At 36.8% G+C, this 22503-nt stretch overlaps 3 protein-coding genes across 3 annotated transcripts in view; 1 reads left to right on the top strand and 2 right to left on the bottom strand.

The window, feature by feature from the left end:
- Positions 1 to 22503, bottom strand: part of LOC119798687 (myelin-oligodendrocyte glycoprotein-like) — a 153548-nt gene that overhangs the window by 115060 nt on the left and 15985 nt on the right. The gene's annotated exons all lie outside the window — the stretch shown is intronic.
- Positions 4794 to 14997, top strand: LOC119798679 (butyrophilin-like protein 2). The gene is made up of 8 exons (XM_038308245.1): positions 4794 to 4923; positions 6300 to 6635; positions 7925 to 8248; positions 8694 to 9044; positions 9136 to 9162; positions 9249 to 9275; positions 12532 to 12651; positions 14770 to 14997. The coding sequence occupies exons 1-8, from the start codon at positions 4863 to 4865 to the stop codon at positions 14865 to 14867; spliced, it is 1344 nt and encodes a 447-aa protein (XP_038164173.1). The 5' UTR covers positions 4794 to 4862; the 3' UTR covers positions 14868 to 14997.
- LOC119798666 (Fc receptor-like protein 5) lies at positions 17624 to 20729 on the bottom strand. Its single transcript, XM_038308225.1, has 5 exons — positions 20726 to 20729; positions 20050 to 20307; positions 19697 to 19945; positions 18272 to 18412; positions 17624 to 17929 (listed from the first exon to the last, which is right to left on the bottom strand). Exons 1-5 carry the CDS (start codon positions 20727 to 20729, stop codon positions 17841 to 17843), a joined length of 741 nt encoding a protein of 246 aa, XP_038164153.1. The 3' UTR covers positions 17624 to 17840.

Here is a 22503-nt window from a genome sequence, read left to right as displayed (position 1 = left end):
GGTTCATGCATCATCTGGTTCCACTTATCTTGCAAACACAGTAAAGTCCTCAGAAAGTTGCTGTAGATTCCAAACATGCTCCAGTTCCTCTTTGCGTCTCCTTCAGTTATTCAGTGTGTTTTAAGAATAATTTAAGAGAAGTCACCCATTCATGGTTGACCTCATGAGGAACAACAAATAAAGCAGACAGTGTCATACCTTGTGGTGTCTGACAGACTATAAGGCTGATGTAAAACAATACTCAACTAAACATTTGTTTACTCATTAGAATGCTTCTGTACTTCCTTTCTCCAGTTAATCAACTGTTTCTTATTGCTTTTCCCCCAAAATAACTTGTAAAACATTATCTCCTGTTTATTTAATTTGTCATAAAAAATATAATTACCTTAGATATAACCCAGGTGTCACACAGGTGATTTCCTGTTGATTACAAAAGAGAAATGCTTCGAGCTAAAGGTTTGATCGGCACTAAGAAGCTTCAGCATTTAATCTTAAGGTAAACTAAGATCTGACTAATTTACTTTTGGTAACAAGTAAACTTTCTAAAATATAAAGGAGTAAAAAATACAATTTTAGGAGATGTTTTGTTAAATTAAAGTTTGTTCAGCAGAGCTTGTTGTACTTGAGCATTGAAACTATAAAAAGGTTCCTTTTTTGTCTTCTGTTCAGGGTTTACGTTTCAGTTTATTGGAACAGTTTAAAGTAGCATTTAGTATTTTATTGACAAACAAATTATGTTTTTACAAATTGAGAAATATATAAAGGAATAAAAATTGCAGATTTACTTGCTTAAGTTTCCCTCTATGTAATCGAAATACATTCAAACTACATATCCTACCAACTGATATCCATTCATCTACAGTTATAGGGCAAATAAAGAGATGTACTGCCAATCAGTGTCACTAAATGTTATGGCATTGGGGTGTTAGATTTTGGACCCTTTTTATTTTTATCATGATGTTGGCACTGATGACTGGCTTAATGGTTCATTCCATTCACCTGCATAGCTTTGCCCAGTTTCTCATCACTGTTCATCTTTTCCACGCACTCCTGCCACTATTTAAGCTGTTTTCTCCCAGTCGTCAGTGCCAGATTATTCAAGCCTTCTGTGAGAGTTCTCTATTATACTTCTTTTCGTTCTGAATGCCTGATCCTGACCAGTTCTGCCCTCTGACCTTTAAGCCTACCTGTTCCTGTTTCGGATTTGTTTGTCTGACCTGTCTTCGGACTCCTGCTTGTTTCTACCTGCAAACCTGGATCTGTCTCCTGACATCGACTTGGATTTTAACCCAGTACCTCTTCGGATCTCTGATCTTCTGGTCTTGACTCTTGTTAAAGACTTTGTTGCTTCCTGCTCTCTGTATCGAGACCAGGAAGAGCCATACTGATGAGAGTGAACCATCAGTATGGTGCGTAATGTGCAACCTTGGAGCTAGGCGCAGCTGTACTTGCTTTTCTGCAAGTAATGCTGGAATAACAGAATTTTTTAGAGTAGAGCACAGTACCGGACCATTTCAGCCTACTTTCACCCCGCTGCTGCTGCCAAGCTCCATCTTTGGTAATGCAGAATGTGCACTGCTGCACGGCAGGTGGGCAGCATGACCAAACGATACGCAGCAGCACAGCTGATTCTGCTTAGCAGATTACATCACAATGATGCATTTTAAATATCTGACAGATCACGTGCTAACGTCTTTTTTTCCCCTTGTCGTCCTGTCAACGAAAACTCACACCAATGAGTCGTCATGTTTTCATCATCAAAGGTCGTCAGTTCTTGATATTGTCGTCAAAAAAAAAAGAAGCATCAACGAAATAATTTCGGAATCGTTGACGAAAACAACAGTGGATTTAACGCTATGCCCATACACCAATATTTAATATATGTCAGCAAACCGCTGGCTTTGTGCATCAAAGTCTGAAGCCAACTGTTCCCCTCGCACACACCACTTCTCTTTTTGGTTGGAATTTTCTCATTTATCTTGCTGATATTTTTCTGCCTCTAGAGAAACCACAAACCACAGACGTTCACGTTAACAGTTTCCAGTTTCACATCCTGCTGATTTTATGTGCCTCAGTAAGATGGGTACCAGTACCACGTCTGCTCATCCGTCACCCTAATGGAAAAGCGGACGAAAAGATGAATGATGACAGTCAGCGGTTACAGAAACAAAGAGTTTTGTCAGTGATTCTGTTACCCAATCTGCTTGTATTATTTTTTTATCAGCCTACATTAGAAACCATTAATATATATTATATAGTTCAATGTTTTCATAATTTCAACATCAAGTTAGTATCTAGCTTTATAATATTACGTGTGGACATTGTCATAGTGCATTGTGTCTTTAAAGCTGGCTTTTGCTCTAATTTTGAAAGGAAAATTCAAAAGACTAATACTAGACTATTGCTATGTTTAAGGTATTAGGGAAATGCCCATATTTGATTTTTCATGAAAATTACATTCAGGATCATTACAGCTTTTCTGGGGATGATGTCTGAAACCTGTGGAAACTGCTGGGTCCAAAAAATAAAGGTGCCCATTTCACTGCCCTCTGGAGCTATGAAGACATTTCTATTTTTAAACAGAAATTCCCAACCTTCAGGTAGGAGTAAGTTATGCTCAAGCTTGTCAAAAAATACATGTATTATGTAAATTACAATATCTAAACCAATCTTTTTGCTTTCAAACCTTTCCTCTCTCTCTTTTTAAATTAAGGAGCTGATTAACTGCTAGAGTTAATTCTGTGATAAAAACAATGTTGTAAGATAAAGTGAAGAATCATATTGGCTGATTAAGTAAGTTTTTAATGGTAAATGAAGTACCCTGGGTTAGAACCTGGGTCTCCTAGATTGAGGACAAAGACGTAAACCACCTCAGCAAAGAGAGGCCAAATGCATGAACAAAAAATTATAAAATCTATAAAATGATTATTATTGGCCGCTGTTAATTTATAATTTAAATGCTTTTAATTTTAGAAAAATTTAAATTGTTAAATTTCATTTTCAGTTAGGTGCTTAGAAAATGGGTATTTTAGGCTCTTGAGGCATTTAGTCTATTCACTTTTGTTTGTTTTATATGATAATTCAGTAATTAACCTAATTTTCTATGAAGCAAACTTTCAAACTACTGCTGTCTTTCAGATACAATGAAATCATAGACAATAGAGGATCTGATGTTTATTCCCTAACTTTATGTAAAGGGATTTTCTTAAATAAACGCTCTCTTTGAATTTATGTAATGCAGTCCTATTTGACATATAAATTGAAAAATAATATTCTATTATTTCTGAATAAATGACGTCTTTATACCAACACAAACTAACCCTTTATTAACTGATTGGGGCAATCCTTACGAGTTTTGATACAAAGAAGTGGAGCAAAGCGTTTGTTGGTGCCTATAAGCACAAATAGTTAAGGTAATCAAACTGTTTTAAGGGGAAAAGTTATGCATAGATGATCCTTAAAGTCGTAGAGAAGACCTATTTAAATGTGAAATCATTCTGGCTTAAACATATACATAAATGTACCCTGTATCAGACTATGTTGTCCGAAAAGTTAGAAAATGTTTATTTTTTTTTAAATTATTTCCATCCCAGTGTTCACAGGGATGGACGTCTGTGTCTTCAGCAGGCGTACAGCTAACAGAACTGGCAGCGTTGCGAGGCAAGGACTCAAACATGTACGGCTGGAAGCCTTCTACACCAAACCAAGCTTCTGCCGCCCTGGCGTCCTCTTCCACAACATCTTCATCCCCGCTTTTCTCCTCTAAATAAAAAATGTATGATGGAGGAGACTCATCCACGACCTCTGACACAAAACTCTCCTCCTCTGTCAAGGAACGCTATGGACAGTGGACACATGCAAGTGTCGTTTCTAAGTCACCAATTTAGAGCTACTTGGTCCCAATGGAATTTCCCATTGGGAACCTACTAGGACTAAGTTGGTTAACAAGATGCGTCCGACAAACCGGCCACAACTAAACTGGCTTGCGAACCTTCCGCCAAAACAATCCCACCTTCTTGATAAAACAACTAATCACATTCACTTTATTCACTCGTGTAAAGTAGTGCACCACTCGCGAGAATTCAGTAACGGTTGGAACAGCTGCTCCCCTATGACTTTAACAATGGTGACCCAATGAATAGTTTAAATCACTCAGTTTTAGCACCTGTTTCTGCAAATGTTTGTACCTCTGGAACTAGAACCATCTTCACGTGAACTTACCACAAACTTTGTCCTGGGAATGTGATGTAAATGTAAAAATAAAACAAAAAATGGGCGACAAAATTTCCCTTCACTTTCCTACTGTGGGAATCTATGAAAACCTTCGACCACTGAGATGTGGAAGTGAAAAACCAGCCTGAAAACATTATTTTGATCTGATTAAAGTTCTGATTTAACCTATTACAAACTGCTAACACTACAAATAATGATGTTGTAATCTACACAAGGACAGGAGGGTAAGTTAAATAAACCTGAGGATTAAAAGGTTTTCTTTAAAGTACATTTATAGTAAGGCCCTATTTCTAATAAAAAAAAATAAGAAACATTGTTTAAATTAAGACCCTCTGTAGGATTACGAAAAACACTTATTATATATTATGTTCTTTATTTTTTAATGTATATCCAATGAAGCTAGATTTTTAGTTCTCCACAACCAAGTAGTCAGAAAATATATAAAATTTACAAAAAATATATGGATCCACCCTCTTTGTGTCGGTGCCCTGCTATGCCACTAACCACTCCCCTCTCCTCCCTATATAAAACTGCCCATAGAGGGACGATGGAGAGTGAATGTGAAAGTGCCTCCATCAAAGGAAAGTTAATAATATAGTGTAGTCCCTAACTATGACAAGTTATTCACTATGGAGTTGATTCCTGTAATTTTGCTGTTTTTTTGCACTGATTTAGCACTGAACGTCAAAGGTAAGTCCCTTATCTTCTTTATCAGTTAATTTTGCCTTACCTTTTTTCATGCTTTTACTGTGATTCACTGTGAATTAGTGTAATCCTAAGTGATTGTGTTCACATCTGTATGTTTTAAATGTTAAGTGAATAATATAAATCAGCTGACTTTTTTTAATAATCTAGAAATGTATTAATACCACTGCCCAGATATAAACTAATCCAGACAACAATTTCCAAAGCAGTCTTAGACTTTTGTACACATAAGTGTAAAGAAAAAGAAATTTCATTTCATTTTTTAGTCAGTCACATGTTGCCTCCTTCCCTAAACATGGTCAGGATAATATTATTTCTTCACCCCCCAATGCTTTTATCAAAGATACTGTATTAAAAAGAATTAGTTTATCCTTTTGGTTCAAAAGCCTCACTATATGCCTAAATGATTTAAATGCCTAATATTATGTAGCTTTATGAAAAAAGATCTTTAGAGCTGACACATTTCAGGGAGACGCACATGACAAAACCACAGCTAATATGCTGAAGGGACAAAAATAAACATTTACTTCTGTTTTTCTTAAAAATAAAACCCAGCAAACTGTAAATAATTATTCAATAAATATGATTTAACTTAGATGATCTATTTTTTTCCCTCTTAGAAAAACAGGTGGGGAAATGAATAGGTAAATTCATGTCAAGCCAGTTTACACACTATAATGTTGGTCACCCATTATAATTTTTTTTATTAAATACATAATTAATTATAGCATATAACTTGTATAAGACATATTAATTTTTTTATTTAACATCACACCACAGTTTTAGCTGATTAATACCAAGGTAAGTATGAGGAGCCTTCGGATGGTAAATATTTGTTGTCTCCGTGTGGTTGGTAACTTTATGTCAATGGCAGTCGTACTTGTACAAAAGGAAACAGGGCATTTACAGCGACACCAAAATAAGGATTTCCTTTTGTCTTTTTCCACTGATTCTCTAACACTTTTCCTTACCTTCCATAATGGCAGCAAACTTTGCTCTCCTCTTAAACAACATGATCTTAAGTCTTGTTTACTTGCTGACATGGTGTTTGGTCCAACATGAATATGTACACATAAACCCACTGATCAAACCCTTAAAGAGAATTAAGACAATGATGATTAAAAATGTTTCATTCTAAGATGACAAATGTATAGGTCTTCTTTTAAAAATAACTGAAAAAAAGTTTAAATTTACATTAAAAGCAAGAATAAGTAAGTAGAGAAAAACAGGTGTGTAAGTTGCAGCTGAGAAAAACATAATTCCATAAAATGGCCAAAGGGAAGACTATTGAAAAAGTTTGGGGTCACTTCTAGCTGGTGTTTCTGGTAGATATAAACAAAAGTCTATTTTTTGTTGAACAGATCCAGATTTAGTGTGCCCCTCTGAGCCAGTAGGGGCAGTAAAGAGTCAAGATGTCATTTTGCCATGTCACCTGGAGCCACCGATGGATGCCTCAGCAGAAACAGTAAAGTGGAAGCAAGGGAAAAATGTTGTACACCTTTATCGAGGAGGAAAAAATCATCCCACAGAGCAATATGAGAGGTATAGAGGGCGAACATCTCTTTTCACCGAAGGACTGACTGAAGGAAATCTGTCTCTTGCTCTGTCTTCAGTAAACTTGAATGATAATGGAACATACCAGTGCTCCCTCCAAACTGAATCCCAGAATAAAATGTGTTACATTAATCTCAACGTTGGTAAGTTTTTTTTTTTTTTTTTATGGGTATCTTTTTCAACATTTAAAAATGAAACAGACAAAATCAGATTAAATACCTTGCATGTTTAACAATTAGATGAAGATTAAAGCAAAACTGCTACTCTTTAACTATAAGGTAGCATTTAGGTTACACTGACACTGCAGGCAATTTGCATGGCCATTCACATTTCCAAATATATGCAACTTGTGATCTCTCGTGTGAAATGCATTCATAAAGGTAAAGTGTGCCACATGCACAGTACAGGACGCAATGACGGCATAAGTCGCGAACATGCTCTGTGTTTACGGAAGTAAGCATGGATGGTAATGCAATCTTTTCAAGAAGATCAACAAGAAAGACTGCTCTTCGCATTATCGTCCATCATGGTCGTGCCTTCCTTCTTCTGTATTGCAAGCTGAAGAATAGGGAGCTTAAGGTTTAAAGTTAGAGGTTGAACAAATAAATACTGCAGGATGGGAAAAGTGAGATATAATCAAGTAGAATGATGAAAAGTGGTCCTCCAGCAGTCAAACCCTATAACAGCATAACTATACAGATAGCTCAGGATAACCTAAGCAACTCTAACTATAAGCTTTATCAAAAAGGAAAGTATTTTAAATTAGATTCTGGATTTAACAGAATTTATTGATTTAATGACAAACAGAGAGTAAAAGTTGTGTTAGTGCTGAAGCAAACTGAGGATAGATGTAATATACATAAACAGGTTTGGGAGACAGGCGAATAAAGCAGCTAAAAAAACAATCCAAACAACTCCAAACTTCCATTTATTCCAGGAACCCTGCATAAAAATAATCCATCTATTCCTTTTTCCATCATGCTTATCCCAAGTGGGGTTGTGAGGGGTGCTAGTGCCTCCAGCTGGTGTCTCCAGCTGTCTACTGGGGGAGAGGCAGGATACACCCTGGACAAGTCGCCAGTCCATCGCAGGGCCATTAAAAACATATATAGTTCAAATTCAGAAAGTCTGTTTTTAAAGTCTAAATTTAGGAAAATGATGCCTAAAGTGATTGGCTAGCTGTAAGCCTGTAGGAAACAGTAAGCAAACTGGGAAGTCTTATGGATGGAAAATGCCTCAATGCAGCAACAGTATTTAGCACCAACAAAAGAACTGCACTGTGTTTATTAGTAAAGTCCAAACTGGTTTGTTTTGCCTCTATGCAACAAATTAAATAAACTGATTTTGATGCGTGGTTAAAAAAAAAAAAAAATCTGAACTGTTGAAAGAATTCAAGTTTTTCTCTATGATAAGTATTTCTTTTTTTTCACAGAACCCTACCTAGTGTGCCCCACCAACCACATTGATGTGACAGCAGGTGACAATGTCGTTCTGCCATGTTACCTCGATCCACCTGTGGACGCTTCAACCAAAACCATTCTGTGGAAATTCAGAAACAAAATTCTACTCCATTATAAAAGTGGAGCACATACGTTTGTAGAAGATGAAGAACAGATCTACCTTTTTAATGAAGGACTGACAACAGGAAATCTATCCCTGAAACTCTCTCAGGTGTACTTCCATGACAACGGAGAATACAAGTGTTACTTTATCACTAAACATGTAAAAAGAAGTTGCTCATTTATCGTCACTGTTGGTAAGTTGCTGATTTTTAATAGCTTTATAAAATTAATGTGTCTATTTTGTTCAAGAGCAACTTATTTATTCCCAATGACTGTCTGTATTTAAAGACGTATTTGGTTATGATATCATGTTGCTGATTTTGAGAAAACATTTGCTCAGGAAATTCATTGTAGTTTATTGTAATACTATTTAACTTTCAGTATTGTACCCCGGTTAAAAATTGGTCAAAATCCTTAAAATGCTAAAAGTTTTTAATATATATTTGACTAACTTCACAATAAAATGGCCAGAAGGGAGAATGTTGGGGAAAATAGAAGGAAGAAACTTAAATACATTTCAGGTTACATACATAAAAACTAAAAAATTATAAATAGAGATGAAAAGGTTAGAAAATAAAGTCATGTGATAGATTTCCCCATTACACAAATGCATTGATTTTGTTGGTGTAACTCTGATAGGTGTTGCAGACGAGACAGAAATTATAGGCTCAGAGGAACCAGTCTCAGCAGAGGTCGGAGATCATGTTATTCTGCCATGTCATGTGGAGCCCCCCATCAGCCTGACCGATCAAACAGTGGAATGGAGTTTCAACAACTCTAATGTGCATGTTTACAGAAGTAAAAAAGATGATCCAGGATCGCAAGATGAGAGATACAAAAACAGGACATCTCTTTTCCATGAGGAATTAATCCATGGTAACATGTCTCTCAAGCTGATTAATGTAACTAAAGAAGATGCAGGAAATTACACCTGTATCATTCCAAAGATGGCTGTTAAAGGACAGATGGGGATGGTTACCCTGAAAGTTGGTAAGCCTTGTTGATTTTCTAACACTTATTTGAATGTGATAGAAATACTCTGCATTTGTTTCATCTTGTCACAATTATTCCACATTTCCAGTTTCAGAAGACATGTGTTTTTGTCCAGGTAGGAAAATATCTCATTTATTATCCTGATATAAGAGCTGAATGCTTTTATTACATTTATATGTTTTTTTTCTTCCACATAAAAAGTTCCACATAACAAGGATAAGGATAATGGTGAGTACTACCTTCTCTATGTCTACTGAAGAAATGGCTTAACTTAGAAAAAAGTTAAGTAAATAAAAATTAAGTTTATATGGAAGCAGAAAAAATGAACCTGACTTTTCGGCAAACTTTATACAAATGGGACTAAACACTTTAAGTTCTTCGTATTGGCATTAAATTAAGCAGAAATTATGATTCATTGCCTACTTTAGTTTTTCTTTTTTTTTTAAGTATTAGGATATTTGAAGTGTTATGATTAACATCAGTTTGACTAAACCTTGATCCGATAAGCTTGTTCAAGGAAACAGTCTCCTGATCCAAAAGTGCAATTCTTGCTGTACATCGACTAAAGCCTTAAAATCCATACAAAGTTTTTGATTTCTAACATAACCGTATTTGAATTCATTAATCCTCTTCTGAACTTACTTTGCAATAAATCAGACTTTGAAAATCAAACTCAAGAATACTAAACATTGAACTGCATCACAAATCAAAAAAGTTTTTTTATTCATTTCTTTGTTGTTTTGTTTTTTGAATTGTGAAATGTGTGAATATAGATTTGAAGAGAAAGTTGTCTCATGTTTTATCCTCTCATAATGTCACTTTATAAACTTTTAGAGGGGCAAAATGTTTATTATTATTATCTTTTTTTTTCATTTTTTATTTACAAATTTAATTTGCAAACCAAGGAGAAAACATATTTGATTAAATAATTTTTCATCAAATGATTCGGTTTAATCCGAAATCGGTAACACTTTACAATAAAGTAGACTAAATTTGATTAACTACTAGAGAACATCTAAAGAACTAAAATGGACAAAATGAGTAGTTAACCATTAATTGCTATGGAACACCCAGCCCAGCCTTAATATGGGACTTCTGCTTAGTTACCTGGAAACACAAAGAAACTAATCAGGAACTAATGAGAAGTTTTGCTAAACCTAAAGGTATACAAAAATATTAGTTAATGGTCAGGTTGTGATTAAATAATTATTTCCAGAGTGAGCACTTGATATAATGATTCACTTTACTTTAGGGTACACAAGACCATCAGAAATGGACTCAATGTCCATAAAATAATTACTAGGCAATAATTTGGTATTAAGTAATTATTAAGTAAAATATTATTTATTAAGCTGGGGCTTCTCAGGCGTAGGGTTTATTCAAAACCAACACAGAAAATTTCTACTCTAATTTTGGGGTAACAAACCAGTTGTCTTCTAATAAATACTGGGTAACTGCTCTTTAGCCTCTGTCCGAATATCCACCCTAAGACCTCAATCACTATGTAGAGCAGGGACCATATAGTGGACTTTATAGTTAACTTAGTTAAAGGAGAATTCCGGTTTTTAACACTTTTAGCCCATTTTCTGTAGTGTCCAGGATGAAATCGAATGATCGACACCAAAATTTTGACGATTGGTCCTGTCTCTGCTTTTTGGCTCATGCAGAATCCCCCCCTGGCTGCTTCAGAATGGCTTCCATTGTGCATGTCCGATAATGTCCTTAAAACAACCTTAAACGTTCTTTTTTTTAAATATGCTACTCACCGGGTCGTCAGCGCTGTTCAATGACGTTCCAAAAAAAGTTTCGTAAAGAAAAAACGTTCCTGTAGTGTTTTATTTAGCATTTTGTAAATCCCATTGAGTTCTGTTGGAATAGTCAATATCCCTCCGCCACCGGAAACGGAAATGGGGCCTGTTTACGCTTAGTTGTAGTCTTTTCGCAAGGCCCAAGTGTTTATGCTTCACTCTGTGTACTCCGACGTCGAGGTGCTAACGTCTCTGTTAAACACTTTAAAAAACTCTGAAAATGGAATACAAAAGGTGGATTCTTGAGGAGGACATATTGGACTTTGAGTTTGACGGTAGAGGATACCGTCGCCAACTAGTGGTCTGGAGTGTGCAACGCTTCAGATTCGAACGGGAAGCGGAAGTTTATAAGCGGTTGTGATGTATCGGAAAAAATAGTTCTGGGATTTACAAAATGCTAAATAAAACAAGACAGGAACGGTTTTTCTTCACGAAACTTTTTTTGGAACGTCATTGAACAGCGCTGACGACCCGGTGAGTAGCATATTTTAAAAAAAGAACGTTTAAGGTTGTTTTAAGGACATTATCGGACATGCACAATGGAAGCCATTCTGAAGCAGCCAGGGGGGGATTCTGCATGAGCCAAAAAGCAGAGACAGGACCAATTGTCAAAATTTTGGTGTCGATCATTCGATTTCATCCTGGACACTACAGAAAATGGGCTAAAAGTGTTAAAAACCGGAATTCTCCTTTAACTGATCGTTCGGACAGATGATCACTACTTTTTTTCCCCCTGTTTGTCACATGACTCTAAATCCCCAGACTATGCCGGCACCATCTTTGTTCTCCCATAATGCTTTGTGAGGAGAGGCTGATATTTTAGTAAATATCAGCCTGTGTAGTAATTGTCCATTCACACTACTTTTCTAAGTGCATTGGGGAAAATTTTGAGTCCACGACTTTTCATCCACTAGACATTCAGACCCTCATATTAAATGGCCTAACCCCTATATAGTGCTCTATACAGGAGTTATAGCACACATTCAGACAGAGCCTTATTTTCTTATTAGTTCCTCTTTGGTTTCCCTGGTAACTATCCATTAATCATGATTAGTTACTCTGGGGTTCCCAGGTAGGTAAGCAGTCATTCCATAATGAGGCTGGCTGTTCCCCAGTAAGTACTGGTTAGCTACCCATTAGTTCCTAATTAGTGCTCTAGGTGCTCTCTAGTAGGTAATTAAAATTTGTGTACCTTATTTTAAAGTGTTACCAAGAAATCAATAACCATTAAGATAATTGACTCTTAACCTTCTGCAACTGTTGTTGAGGGAATGGTTATGACCACCTAACTTCTTTACCGACATTGAGTCATGGATCAATGGAGCAAGTAGCTAGCAGACATAGGGGAATTCATCTTAAATGGCTAATTACTTTGAAAATCAGATGTAATGAGCCTTCAGGAAACATAGATATTAACATGTTGGTGTTTTTAGCCATTATTGAGATCAGGAAAACATACAGCCACCACCTGTTTATATATTTTTTTGTTTATCTGTTTTTTGGATATTTGTTTCATTTCTCAGTTAAATCAAAAAAGATGATTAAAACTGCAGCATATTAATTTCCTAAGTGCTTGCAAAGGTAACTAGATAAATAAACAACGATCAGTCTAGAGTTCCTTTGAAAAGTTGACATGAAAAAAACCCCTGATACAATATATCTCTTCTTTTTTACAGAATTGTCCCATTGCTGTTCACATGAAGTGTGTATTGCTTTGGGTGTCTTACTATTGGTCTTACAACTTGTCTGCATTGGCTTACCGGTAATCATTTTTTGTGTAGGAGCTAAAAAGAAGTGTAAGTAACAAAATGTACATTATTTCATTTATCAGTTGCCTGTTTCAATGTAAAATCTGTAAAAAAAAAAAAAAAAAAAAAAAGAAAAAAATTGTAAAAAAACATCATAATTTTTTTTTCTTTTGCATTTACTGAAATAAGTACAGTGACCTAGGTATTTAAGGCTATGCTAACCAGAGCTTTATTTGTAGAGAATACCTATACAGTAGGCCTACATTAGTTTAACCAACTGAATAATCAAATAGTATTTACTTTATAGCATACAGTGGAAATACCTTTATCGTAGTTAAGACTTCTCAAAATTAAAATTTAAATATGCTAAATTATTGCATAGGAAATTTACAGTTTAGTCCCTCCATCAATCTTTTGCCGCTTAATCGGGCTGGTGCCTATCTCTATCAGTCTATGGGCGAAAGACAGGACACACCCTGGACAGAGCGCCAGTCCATTGCACAGCAACACATTCACTAACACAATCACATCCATCCATTCATCCATATATCCATCCATCCATCCATCTTCAAACACGCTTAATCCCAAGTGGGGTCGCAAGGGGTGCTGTGCCTATCTCCAACAGTCAATGGGCGAGAGGCGGGGTACACCCTGGACAGGTCGCCAGTCCATCGCAGGACAACACATTCACAAACGCAATCACAACCAAGGACAATTTGAGACACCAATTAAGCTTACTCATGTTCTTGGGACTTTGGGAGAAAGCCGGAGTACCCGGAAAGAACCCACACATTGACAGAGAGAATATACAAACTCCATGCAGAAAAACCTTAGGCTGGGGATCAAAACGAGGACCTTTTTGCTGCAAGGCAACCGTGCAAACTGTGCCCACTGTTAGCCCATGTTATTGAAATTGGGCTGCCACAGCATTTCTTGGTTATATTTGCTTCATCGGTTCTTCTTTACTTTCTAAACCATGGGAACCAATTGCACTTAAAAAAAAAGTGTTAAATGTTTCAAATTTCTTTACATAAATTAAAAACAGGTTCTAATCTTCTAAAATGTTCTGAAATCCAATAAAAAATAGTAAATGTTTTCTTTTTGTTCTTTTTACTAAAGTTAAAGGGTTTTTATAATTTATATATTATTTATAATGTCACCCACATACTGAAAAACCAATAAAGTTACAGCTCTTCTTGATCAGATTTTTCCACTTTTAAGAATTCCTTACCACCAACTTCTGAATTTGACAGTAGTGGGACATTTTGCAGATGTTCCCTATAAATTAATTTGATGAAATAGTAATGCAACCTCACTGTTCACAAGAAAAATATCCAGAATTAAAAACTTACCCTCTAATATAATGCTAGACAAAGCAATAATGATCACTTAATCTCCAGGATTCTTAGCCCTGCTCCTTACAATAAAGAACAGAGATCTTTGTAAGATTTTATTGATCCTTCTGTGCATCTGATTGTGCTACATTCTCAATAAGTCTTGGTATTTCTCATCCCTCCTATGCTTTATTTTATTTCTGAGTTAATGGCAGTGATTGAACTTCTATATTAAATATATTCTATATGATTTATTGTGTGTGTATATATATATATATATCTCTATATATATATATATATATATATATATATATATCTCCTAAAGTTTACACTTCGAAACCTTATGGATATTAAATGATATTCATAGTAAGAAAAAGAAAAAAAAGTACAAATGCACATTTTAAACAGTCAACCTTTTTTCCTTTTTAAGAAGGCTACATTAGTACAAAGAAAACAAGATTTGTTTTAAGTGAGATTATAAAAATGAAAAATTTCCAAATAAAAAGTTAGAAATAACTACAAAAATAGATATAATTGTTCCTGATGCTGACCAATGCACCACCCCCTCTGTTCATAGGCTGAGAGGCAGCATCAAAGTACAAATAAAACATTTCTGACAAAAGTAATTTTTTGGGAGAGATGTTCTACTAATAATGCTTTATTTACCTGGCTCCAGAAACACATCCTGTAGTTACTACAGACACTATTGGATAAAAGTGATAAGAGAGCTTGCACATTTTTTTCTTTTTTACAATAATCCTTTATAACCATTAGTTTTTAAGTAGAGGTCCATTATAGAAACATGATATAATGAAAATGTTTTGTTGAACAGGTGGACGTGCAGAACAAGTGGAAGCAAATGAGAACCATCTTGAGAATTTCCCAACCAATCATGATGATGAGTCACCTGGCGCCAGCCCAGAGACATAGCTCAACATAAATCATCTTTAAGGCTTAAGCTGTAAAATATGCTGCCAAATAACTCAGCTATTCCTTTATTTCTGCTATCTGTGATAATAACATTATCCCTGAATTATTAATTAAATTAATCTTAATCACATGTGTTTTTGTCTATCCATTGTCTTCATTCATGTATTCATCAATTCATTAATGCATACATTCATTCATTTATTATATATAACTGCAGATACTGTATTTCCTATAATGGATTTTTTTTTTCCTAAAGCAATGCTACACCCAGAAGTCCTCAGCAACTGTTGCAGCTTGTTGTTTCTCTGATTTATGAAAATCCCAGGAATTTAGCTTGACAAGGCCTGGCTGACGTATGCATATGTTGATCTATTTATAGATATGGCTGAAACAGAGTTTCACACAAATTTCTAAAATAACTTTAAAAATAGTTTTTGCACCAAACCATTTTGTTTTACAGCCATACAAACGCCAAATAAAGAGATTTAAAATTCAAGCTGACATGTTGGAATCTGCCACAATTATGCAACGGCATAAGTTATTTTAAAGTTAACCACCACAGCACTTTTTACTCCTCCTCTTTCCAATTCTATTTCAAAATTTTTCTCTCCTAATTTTTTTTTTTAAGTTTATTGCCATCATGGAAAGAATTAAGGAGGAGACTGACCAGAGTCCAGCAGCACAGTCCACCATGCAGGGTCTAATAAAGAAGAAAGGTCAAAGTAGCTGAGAAAATAAAAAAATAACATAGTTTCAGGTTAAATTCCACTGCAATTTTTACTCTTAATAATCTCTTAATAATGCTATTTCAAATTGTTGCTTTCAATTTTTTAAATGTTTATTGCCATAACAGGAAGAGCAGAGTCAGGGAGAAGGCCATCAATATGTAGAAAGATGTTGCTTCTCTAAAGGTAAGGAGAGATTATACAGTAATATCCTGGGAATCTCTATTGCAGGGAGAAAGCAGGCAGGTATTACGTAAAAGGTTTTCACATATATTTTACAGGAAAGGTAAAACTCATTGCAAGAGGGACTAATGAATCACTCTTAAATGTGCCCACCTAACTTTTGAAATGATGGCTTTGCCCCTGGATATATGGTTTGGATTCTGTAAACAACATTATTGCTGTTATTTATCTAAACGTTACTCAATCAAAATTTTAGACTTGTGTTGAGTAATGAAAATAAACGTAACATTTACAAAGTGAAAAATACATTTTTTATTAATGTAATGGAAAAAATAAAAAAGCAAAACAAAGAAATGAACCTGGATGCAAATGGGGACAGAGAAACAGTTTTGGTTGATGAGATTTGTGAGTTGGGAGTTGTTCTCACAGTCATACACAGTGCAGGATGCTTGGCATTTACCAGAGAACACCAGGATCGGCAAATTCCCCACTAGCGCGCTGTGCTCCTCACAGATGAAAGTGGGTAAACACTGAGCACATGTAACAGAGTCTGGAGAAACCATGGAGAGTTACCTGCTGCCCGCAATATTTTTCAGCATGACCATTTTGGCAGTGGGTTAGTAATGGTGTGGGTTGGCATTTCTTTGGATGGTAGCACAGCCCTACATGTGAGCGCCAGAAGTAGCAGGACTGCCAATAGGTACCGAGATGAGATCCTCAGACCCCTTGGGAGACCATACGCTGGTGCAGAAGGCCCTGGATTCCTCCTAATGCAGGACAATGCTAGATCTCATGGTTGGAGCGTGTCAGCAGTTCCTGCAAGATGAAGGCATTGAAGCTATGGACTGGCCCACCTTTTCCCCAGAGCTGAATATGATTAAGCACATCAGGAACATCATGTCTCGATCAATCCAACATTGTCACATTGCATCACAGAAGGTCCAGGAGTTGGTGGATGCTTTAGTCCAGGTTTGGGTGAAGATCATTTAGGAAACCATCCATCACCTCATTAGGGGCATGCACAGCTCTTTTAAGGAGGTCATTCAGACACGTGGAAGCCACATACAATACTGAGATTAATTTTGACCTGTTTTCAATAAAAGTTGGATCAGTCTGTTTTTCCACTTTGATTTTGTGTGTGACTCCAAATCCAGGCCTCCAGGGGTTATTCAATTTTATTTCCATTGAGGATTTTTGTGAGGGATTTTGTTGGCAGCACATTCAACTTTGTACAAAGCAAATTATTCAATAAGAATATTTCATTAATTTAGATTTAGAATGTGTTGTTTTTGTGGTCCCTTAACTGTTTTTTGAGCAGTGTACATTAACTTACGTACAGTAAGAGTGGATTTATTATTATCTATTACTATTTTTGCTCTGCCCTGCTTTGATCAAGATGATTTTACCTGCCATCTTTTCAAAGTGAGTATGTAGTTCAGATTTGAGTCCATTATAACAAATTATCTGCCTATTCTCTGGTCATCAGCTTCAAGGAGTGTGGCTGAGTGCTGATTTCTCTAATTGTGTTTTTTAGACCAGAAATATTTGCTGTTTTTAGTTCAATGAAATTCATACTCAAACACTCATGCATAATGTAAACAAACTAACTCAGTAACAGTTGAGTACTATGGTGAGGTACTGTAGCAGCACAGAAGTACAGTAGATAGATGAATCTAGTTAATGTTGATAATTAACGAGATGCCTAACTACCTACCTGAACTAGTACCATCATATAGATGTTGAACGAATGTTGTCCAACAATTGAGCATTGGGGTATTCCAGGTTTAAGCTTAGCTTTAATTGGTTAAAATTTGCTAAATGCCACAACAAAGACATCTGGTTAGCACCAATTAAGTAATTCTAACTTAAAATATCAGAAAGAGAATTGCACAATTTAATGCAGCCATTTAAATACATATGTAACACTGGGAAACAAGTTATAGAGACAAGAGAGAATTTATATCCTGCATAACAACAGAAGAAAATCAATTTCAAAGAAATAACTGCAGATTGAGGATATAGTGGAATAAACAGAATACTTGTCAGTTTAACACGCCATCTTGATTCACATACTGTAACTTTCTCCATTGCCTCTGGATCGTCGTCTCATTTTTCCTACTAGATCCGCCTTTGCCTTGTTAACATCAACATTAGCTGCAGCAGAAAGACAGTAACAATCATCAAAATACACTTTTTAAGTTAAATGAAACAAAATTTTGTCTTTTAAAATGTTATCACTTAATTTTCAATGTGCACACTGGATTAAAAAAGCTGAAAATGTATAAAAATTGAGATATTATGACTATGGTTTAAGGTTAAGTTTTGTCTAGGAACCATTTTGGTGACTTGCTAATAAGTGACCTTTAACTTGCCAGAAACCTAATTCAGACTAATTTTTCAATTTCCTTGGTGCGTTGATTTCAAATATCCTAATATTTTAGGAAGTTGGAATTTCTCATACTGTGACCATTATAAAGATCCTTCAGGTGATCTTACCTTTAGCCCATTTCCTGTATGTATATATACACAATATGAGAATGAAGTTGTAGAAAATGAAGAGGATGGTGCCACATATCACTCTGGGAAAACTCACGCCAGGAGGGGGAATAGGAGGGACCTCTGTCGGCTGTTTCTTAGCTAAAGAAAAGCAGAAATCACATTTTGAGCTATGAATATTAAAACCTGGCTAATTATTTTAATTTTTTTAAACTGTTATTGATTATTTTATTACAGGTTTCAAGAGAGGTAAAGAAAAGGATCAAGAACAATTCTGGTAGTTAATAATTAGCATTCTGACATGTTTTCGTGTATTTTAATTTGTTATGTTATTGTTATTAATGGTCATGGTTATTCATCTTTCCCTGGCACTCCATTAAACACTCCAATAAAACTATAAGAATGCACCTCTGCCTACCTGCCTCTGCATTTGTGTCCTCAAAACCTCAACCGAACCCTGACAGTTATAAAACCACATTAACTGACTAATATTCCTAATCGGGAGGTCGTCAAGAGAGGCTAATCGCCCCTCCTTATCCGCTGTATACTACATGATGGACAATGAGGCTAAAACTCAACCCGATCCAAAACAGTTCTTGTACGACTGTTGAATTGGCCCAAAAAGGGCAAAATCTACAGTGTATGCCCACCTTAAGGGGAGAGAGATATAGAGATAAGAAAGAGTGCATGAAAAGAGAGAAAACACAGAATACAGGTACTCCTAAAAGTCTCCTTCCACACCTCTATGAGATGAGAGGAACAGAAAGCAGAGCATAAGAGCAAAAAGAAGACAACAGTCAACCAAATTGAACATAAAAAAATAAGCTTGAAGAGAAGTGTGTGGAAGGGAAAACCTATAGTGATGACCTGTCACTGGCGAGGGAATAAGAAGGGAAAGGAGGCAAGTCCTGCTTATACTTGGGGCCTAGGTTGTTCAGTAGGTGGGAAGGGGCGGGAAAACACCCAACCTGACAAGTAGACAAAGAGATCTTCATGTCCGTCTACTCACATTTACAAAATCCCAGCCTTATACCCATATGGACATATATAAGTACTCAACGGGGCAGAAACTAAATCTATTCTGAGACTCCTCATACATACACTATTCTTCTGGGTCTAAGGGCCAATCGCCCTAGGGGGAAAAGACCAACAGACCCAGGAGGAGATCCCCAGAATAGGGGGCAGGCAAAATAAAAGTTTGGCCAATATTGCCTGCCACCAAAGGACTGATCTTGTACCCCTAGAGGAGCTCCAAAGAATGCAGTCTCTACAGTCAGGTGTTCTGGCAGTATTGATAGCTTGAGCTGTATCCAGTCTGTGAAGGTTGGGAAGCTTGAAAGTTGAATATGTTTAAATCATAAGGTTGTTAAAGTTCTGATTTACTTTTAACTGAGGCCTGGATCAAATGTATGAGCAGATCATCACCTATCACTGCCAACCAGCTCTCTGGAGACTCTCCTTTAGAAGGATGGCGACACTTGTAGAAACCTTCCTCTGCTTTAAAAGTGATCTCCCCTGGGTTTTCCGTCCCAATGAAAACACCATTTTTGTAGAAATGAGCTGAGAAATGTGATGTGGATTTGTCATTGTACTCCTCTTTGTAGATACAACGAAGTGTTACATTCCGTCCCTCCTCAACCGGATGCCATGGACTCTCCAGGATGACGCCACTGGCTAAAATGTACATTAAACCCATTAACATTATGGATATTTTTTGCTTTATTTAGTAGTAGAAATCCATGAAAAATACAAGAAGCATCATGACAATTCGGTGTTACCAGTTACGCTGATGTTGACTTTGTTGCTGCATTCTCCATGGTCAGATTCACACCAGTACTCTCCAGAGTCTGCTGGGTAGGCGTCCTCAATGGTGCAGGAGTTATCACTGGGAATTGCCCAGCCATGTTGACATTTCTGAGCAGTATAACTGGACACAGTCCTCTTTACAGTCCAGCCGCTAAAGTTTGCCACACAGGTCAGACTGATGCGGTCATACTGGAAGAACTGGGATCGGTCTGGAGTGACATTCAGCGTGGCTGGAGGGTAAATAAAGACAAGGAAAGAGCAGGTGTTTAAACACCCTATAACTGTCAGAGTACGGACCTGGTGGAGATGCTTTTATTAGTACGTCAACATGAAATGATCTCAACATTGGCAAACTATTCAAATGTTTTTTTTCATGTTAATACTTTTAAAGGCCCTTTAAGTAAGATGATTAGCTCCTTTGGAGTGTTGTGCCATCTGCCATGATCATGCTCTGATGACGACCAGAGAAGAGAATAAATGTTTGGTTAACAAGCAGCCATAAGAACCCTACGGCCCCCCTTTTTTAGCCAAACTAGTCACAGGCAAGTCATATGGCAACCCACAGAGATGTGACTTCCCAGCCCCCTCTGTGTGAGGACAAAATAAACCACAGAAAAGACAGAATGCTCTCTCTTTTCTCTCTCTTGCCCATGAAGCTGGGGTCCACGTCGGCAGGGTCTCCAGCAAAAATGGAGATCCCGGCCCAAAAAAACCCAGATCTCCAGAATCATAAAGGATAAGTCATCATGGTGACCTTTCAGAGCCAAACTGCTGCAAAACAGACTTTTGCAACACCTTTCTCTTGAGTTTCAGACTGGAGGAGGAGGACCCCTGCTATGAGACTCTGCTTTTGTCCTTCAGTGTGTGCACACGCTCTTTTCTCTGCTCCCTGCTTGCTTACACTTTCTGGTCCTTTTATCTTCTTTTTATCTCTTAACCAAAACTACAGAAAGTTGGATTTAGTTATTTGATCTATTTTCTTTTATTTCTTTTTAAATATTTTTATTTTTATTTATTTATTCATTTTTTTCTTCCCCGAAGTGGATATGGAGAAGAACCACCCGATTCAAAGGATGCCTACCTTCAGCACAGACGACTTTGACAAGCTTCTACAGAAAATAGCTGTCATGGAGCTGAAAATCCACCAACTTGAAGTAAACTATGATGTAAACGCCGCGTATGGTAATGAAACAACGCTGCCTGTGATTCCGAACGGGGACCACCAGCCCAGCAACTCAGCAAACAAACAGTTCCCAGAGGAAAAGGAGAATCCCTGGACCACTCTGGGTGCTAGACCAAAGGATCAACGAACCCACCTAGACACAGAAAACTGGCCGAGACCACAGAGAGATATCCCAAGAAAAGTGAAACAAAAACGGGATGTTCTCACAACAAATGATAGGAGTAAACCTGCTGGAAATATTGGAATTCCGTTACAAAACAGATTTGCTCCACTTCAAGATGAGACCCAGAAGGATCACAAAGACAATCAAAGGTATGTCAACAATCTTCACTCTAAGCTACCAGAGAAAAAACAAGCCACAGGGCCAAGGACCCTGATATTATGCAGTGGATCTATACGTGGGATTAAACATTTCTGTAACAAGAAAAACACAGAGGTGTTGATTTATAACCCTTTGAACTATGGCCTGGTGTCTAATGTATCAGACATCCTTCCAGAGATCATGAAAAAATGCCCGACCTTGGAAAAACTCATCATACAAGCTGAAGCCTTGGGCGACACAGCCCTGAGAAAATCAGAAATACTGAAAGAGGATTACATTCGTCTGCTGAATTTAGTTGATGGTCTTAATGTCAAGGTGTTTCTCAGCGGCCCTCACGTGCCCATTAATTGTGGAGATGAAATGTTTTCCAGAGTTCTGATGTTAAACAAATGGCTGGATGCAACAACTGTACAAACAACTGTAACGTTCATAGACAATTTTAACATCTTTTGGGAGAGGAGACATTTGTTCAACAGAGATGGTTTCTCTTTAAATAGGTCAGGAGCGAAACGGCTGATATCAAACATTTTCTATTCTGTGAACCATGCACCATTAGCTTTGTTCCAAAACAAAGTACAACCAGTGCCTAAACAAACGATAAGCCCAGTAAAGCCCGAACAAGCCAAGATAAAGATGGCCAAAAAGATGACACAGAAAGAGCCTACATCAGAACTACAGGAGGATTCATCCCAGATCTCAGCAGGACAAAAAGAGGACTCCCCTTTAAATTACCAAAAACCTCCATCCCCACAGACACCAGTCCAGACTGCACCCAATTCCCCCTCTCCCCCACAAAGCCCAGATGTTCCTTTTCTGGAATTTTCTCATAACATGAACAAAGTTTTCAAGATTGGCCTACAGTTGACATCCTCTCCACATAGCCATTCCGAAAGCCACAGCTATGTGAAAAAACCAGCATCT

The sequence above is a fragment of the Cyprinodon tularosa genome, unplaced genomic scaffold, assembly GCF_016077235.1.
Source record: "Cyprinodon tularosa strain WSP-4 unplaced genomic scaffold, ASM1607723v1 ctg633, whole genome shotgun sequence".
Taxonomy (NCBI): Eukaryota; Metazoa; Chordata; class Actinopteri; order Cyprinodontiformes; family Cyprinodontidae; genus Cyprinodon; species Cyprinodon tularosa.
Note: the sequence above shows the minus strand (reverse complement) of the source record. Positions and strands in the feature narration are given on the sequence as shown.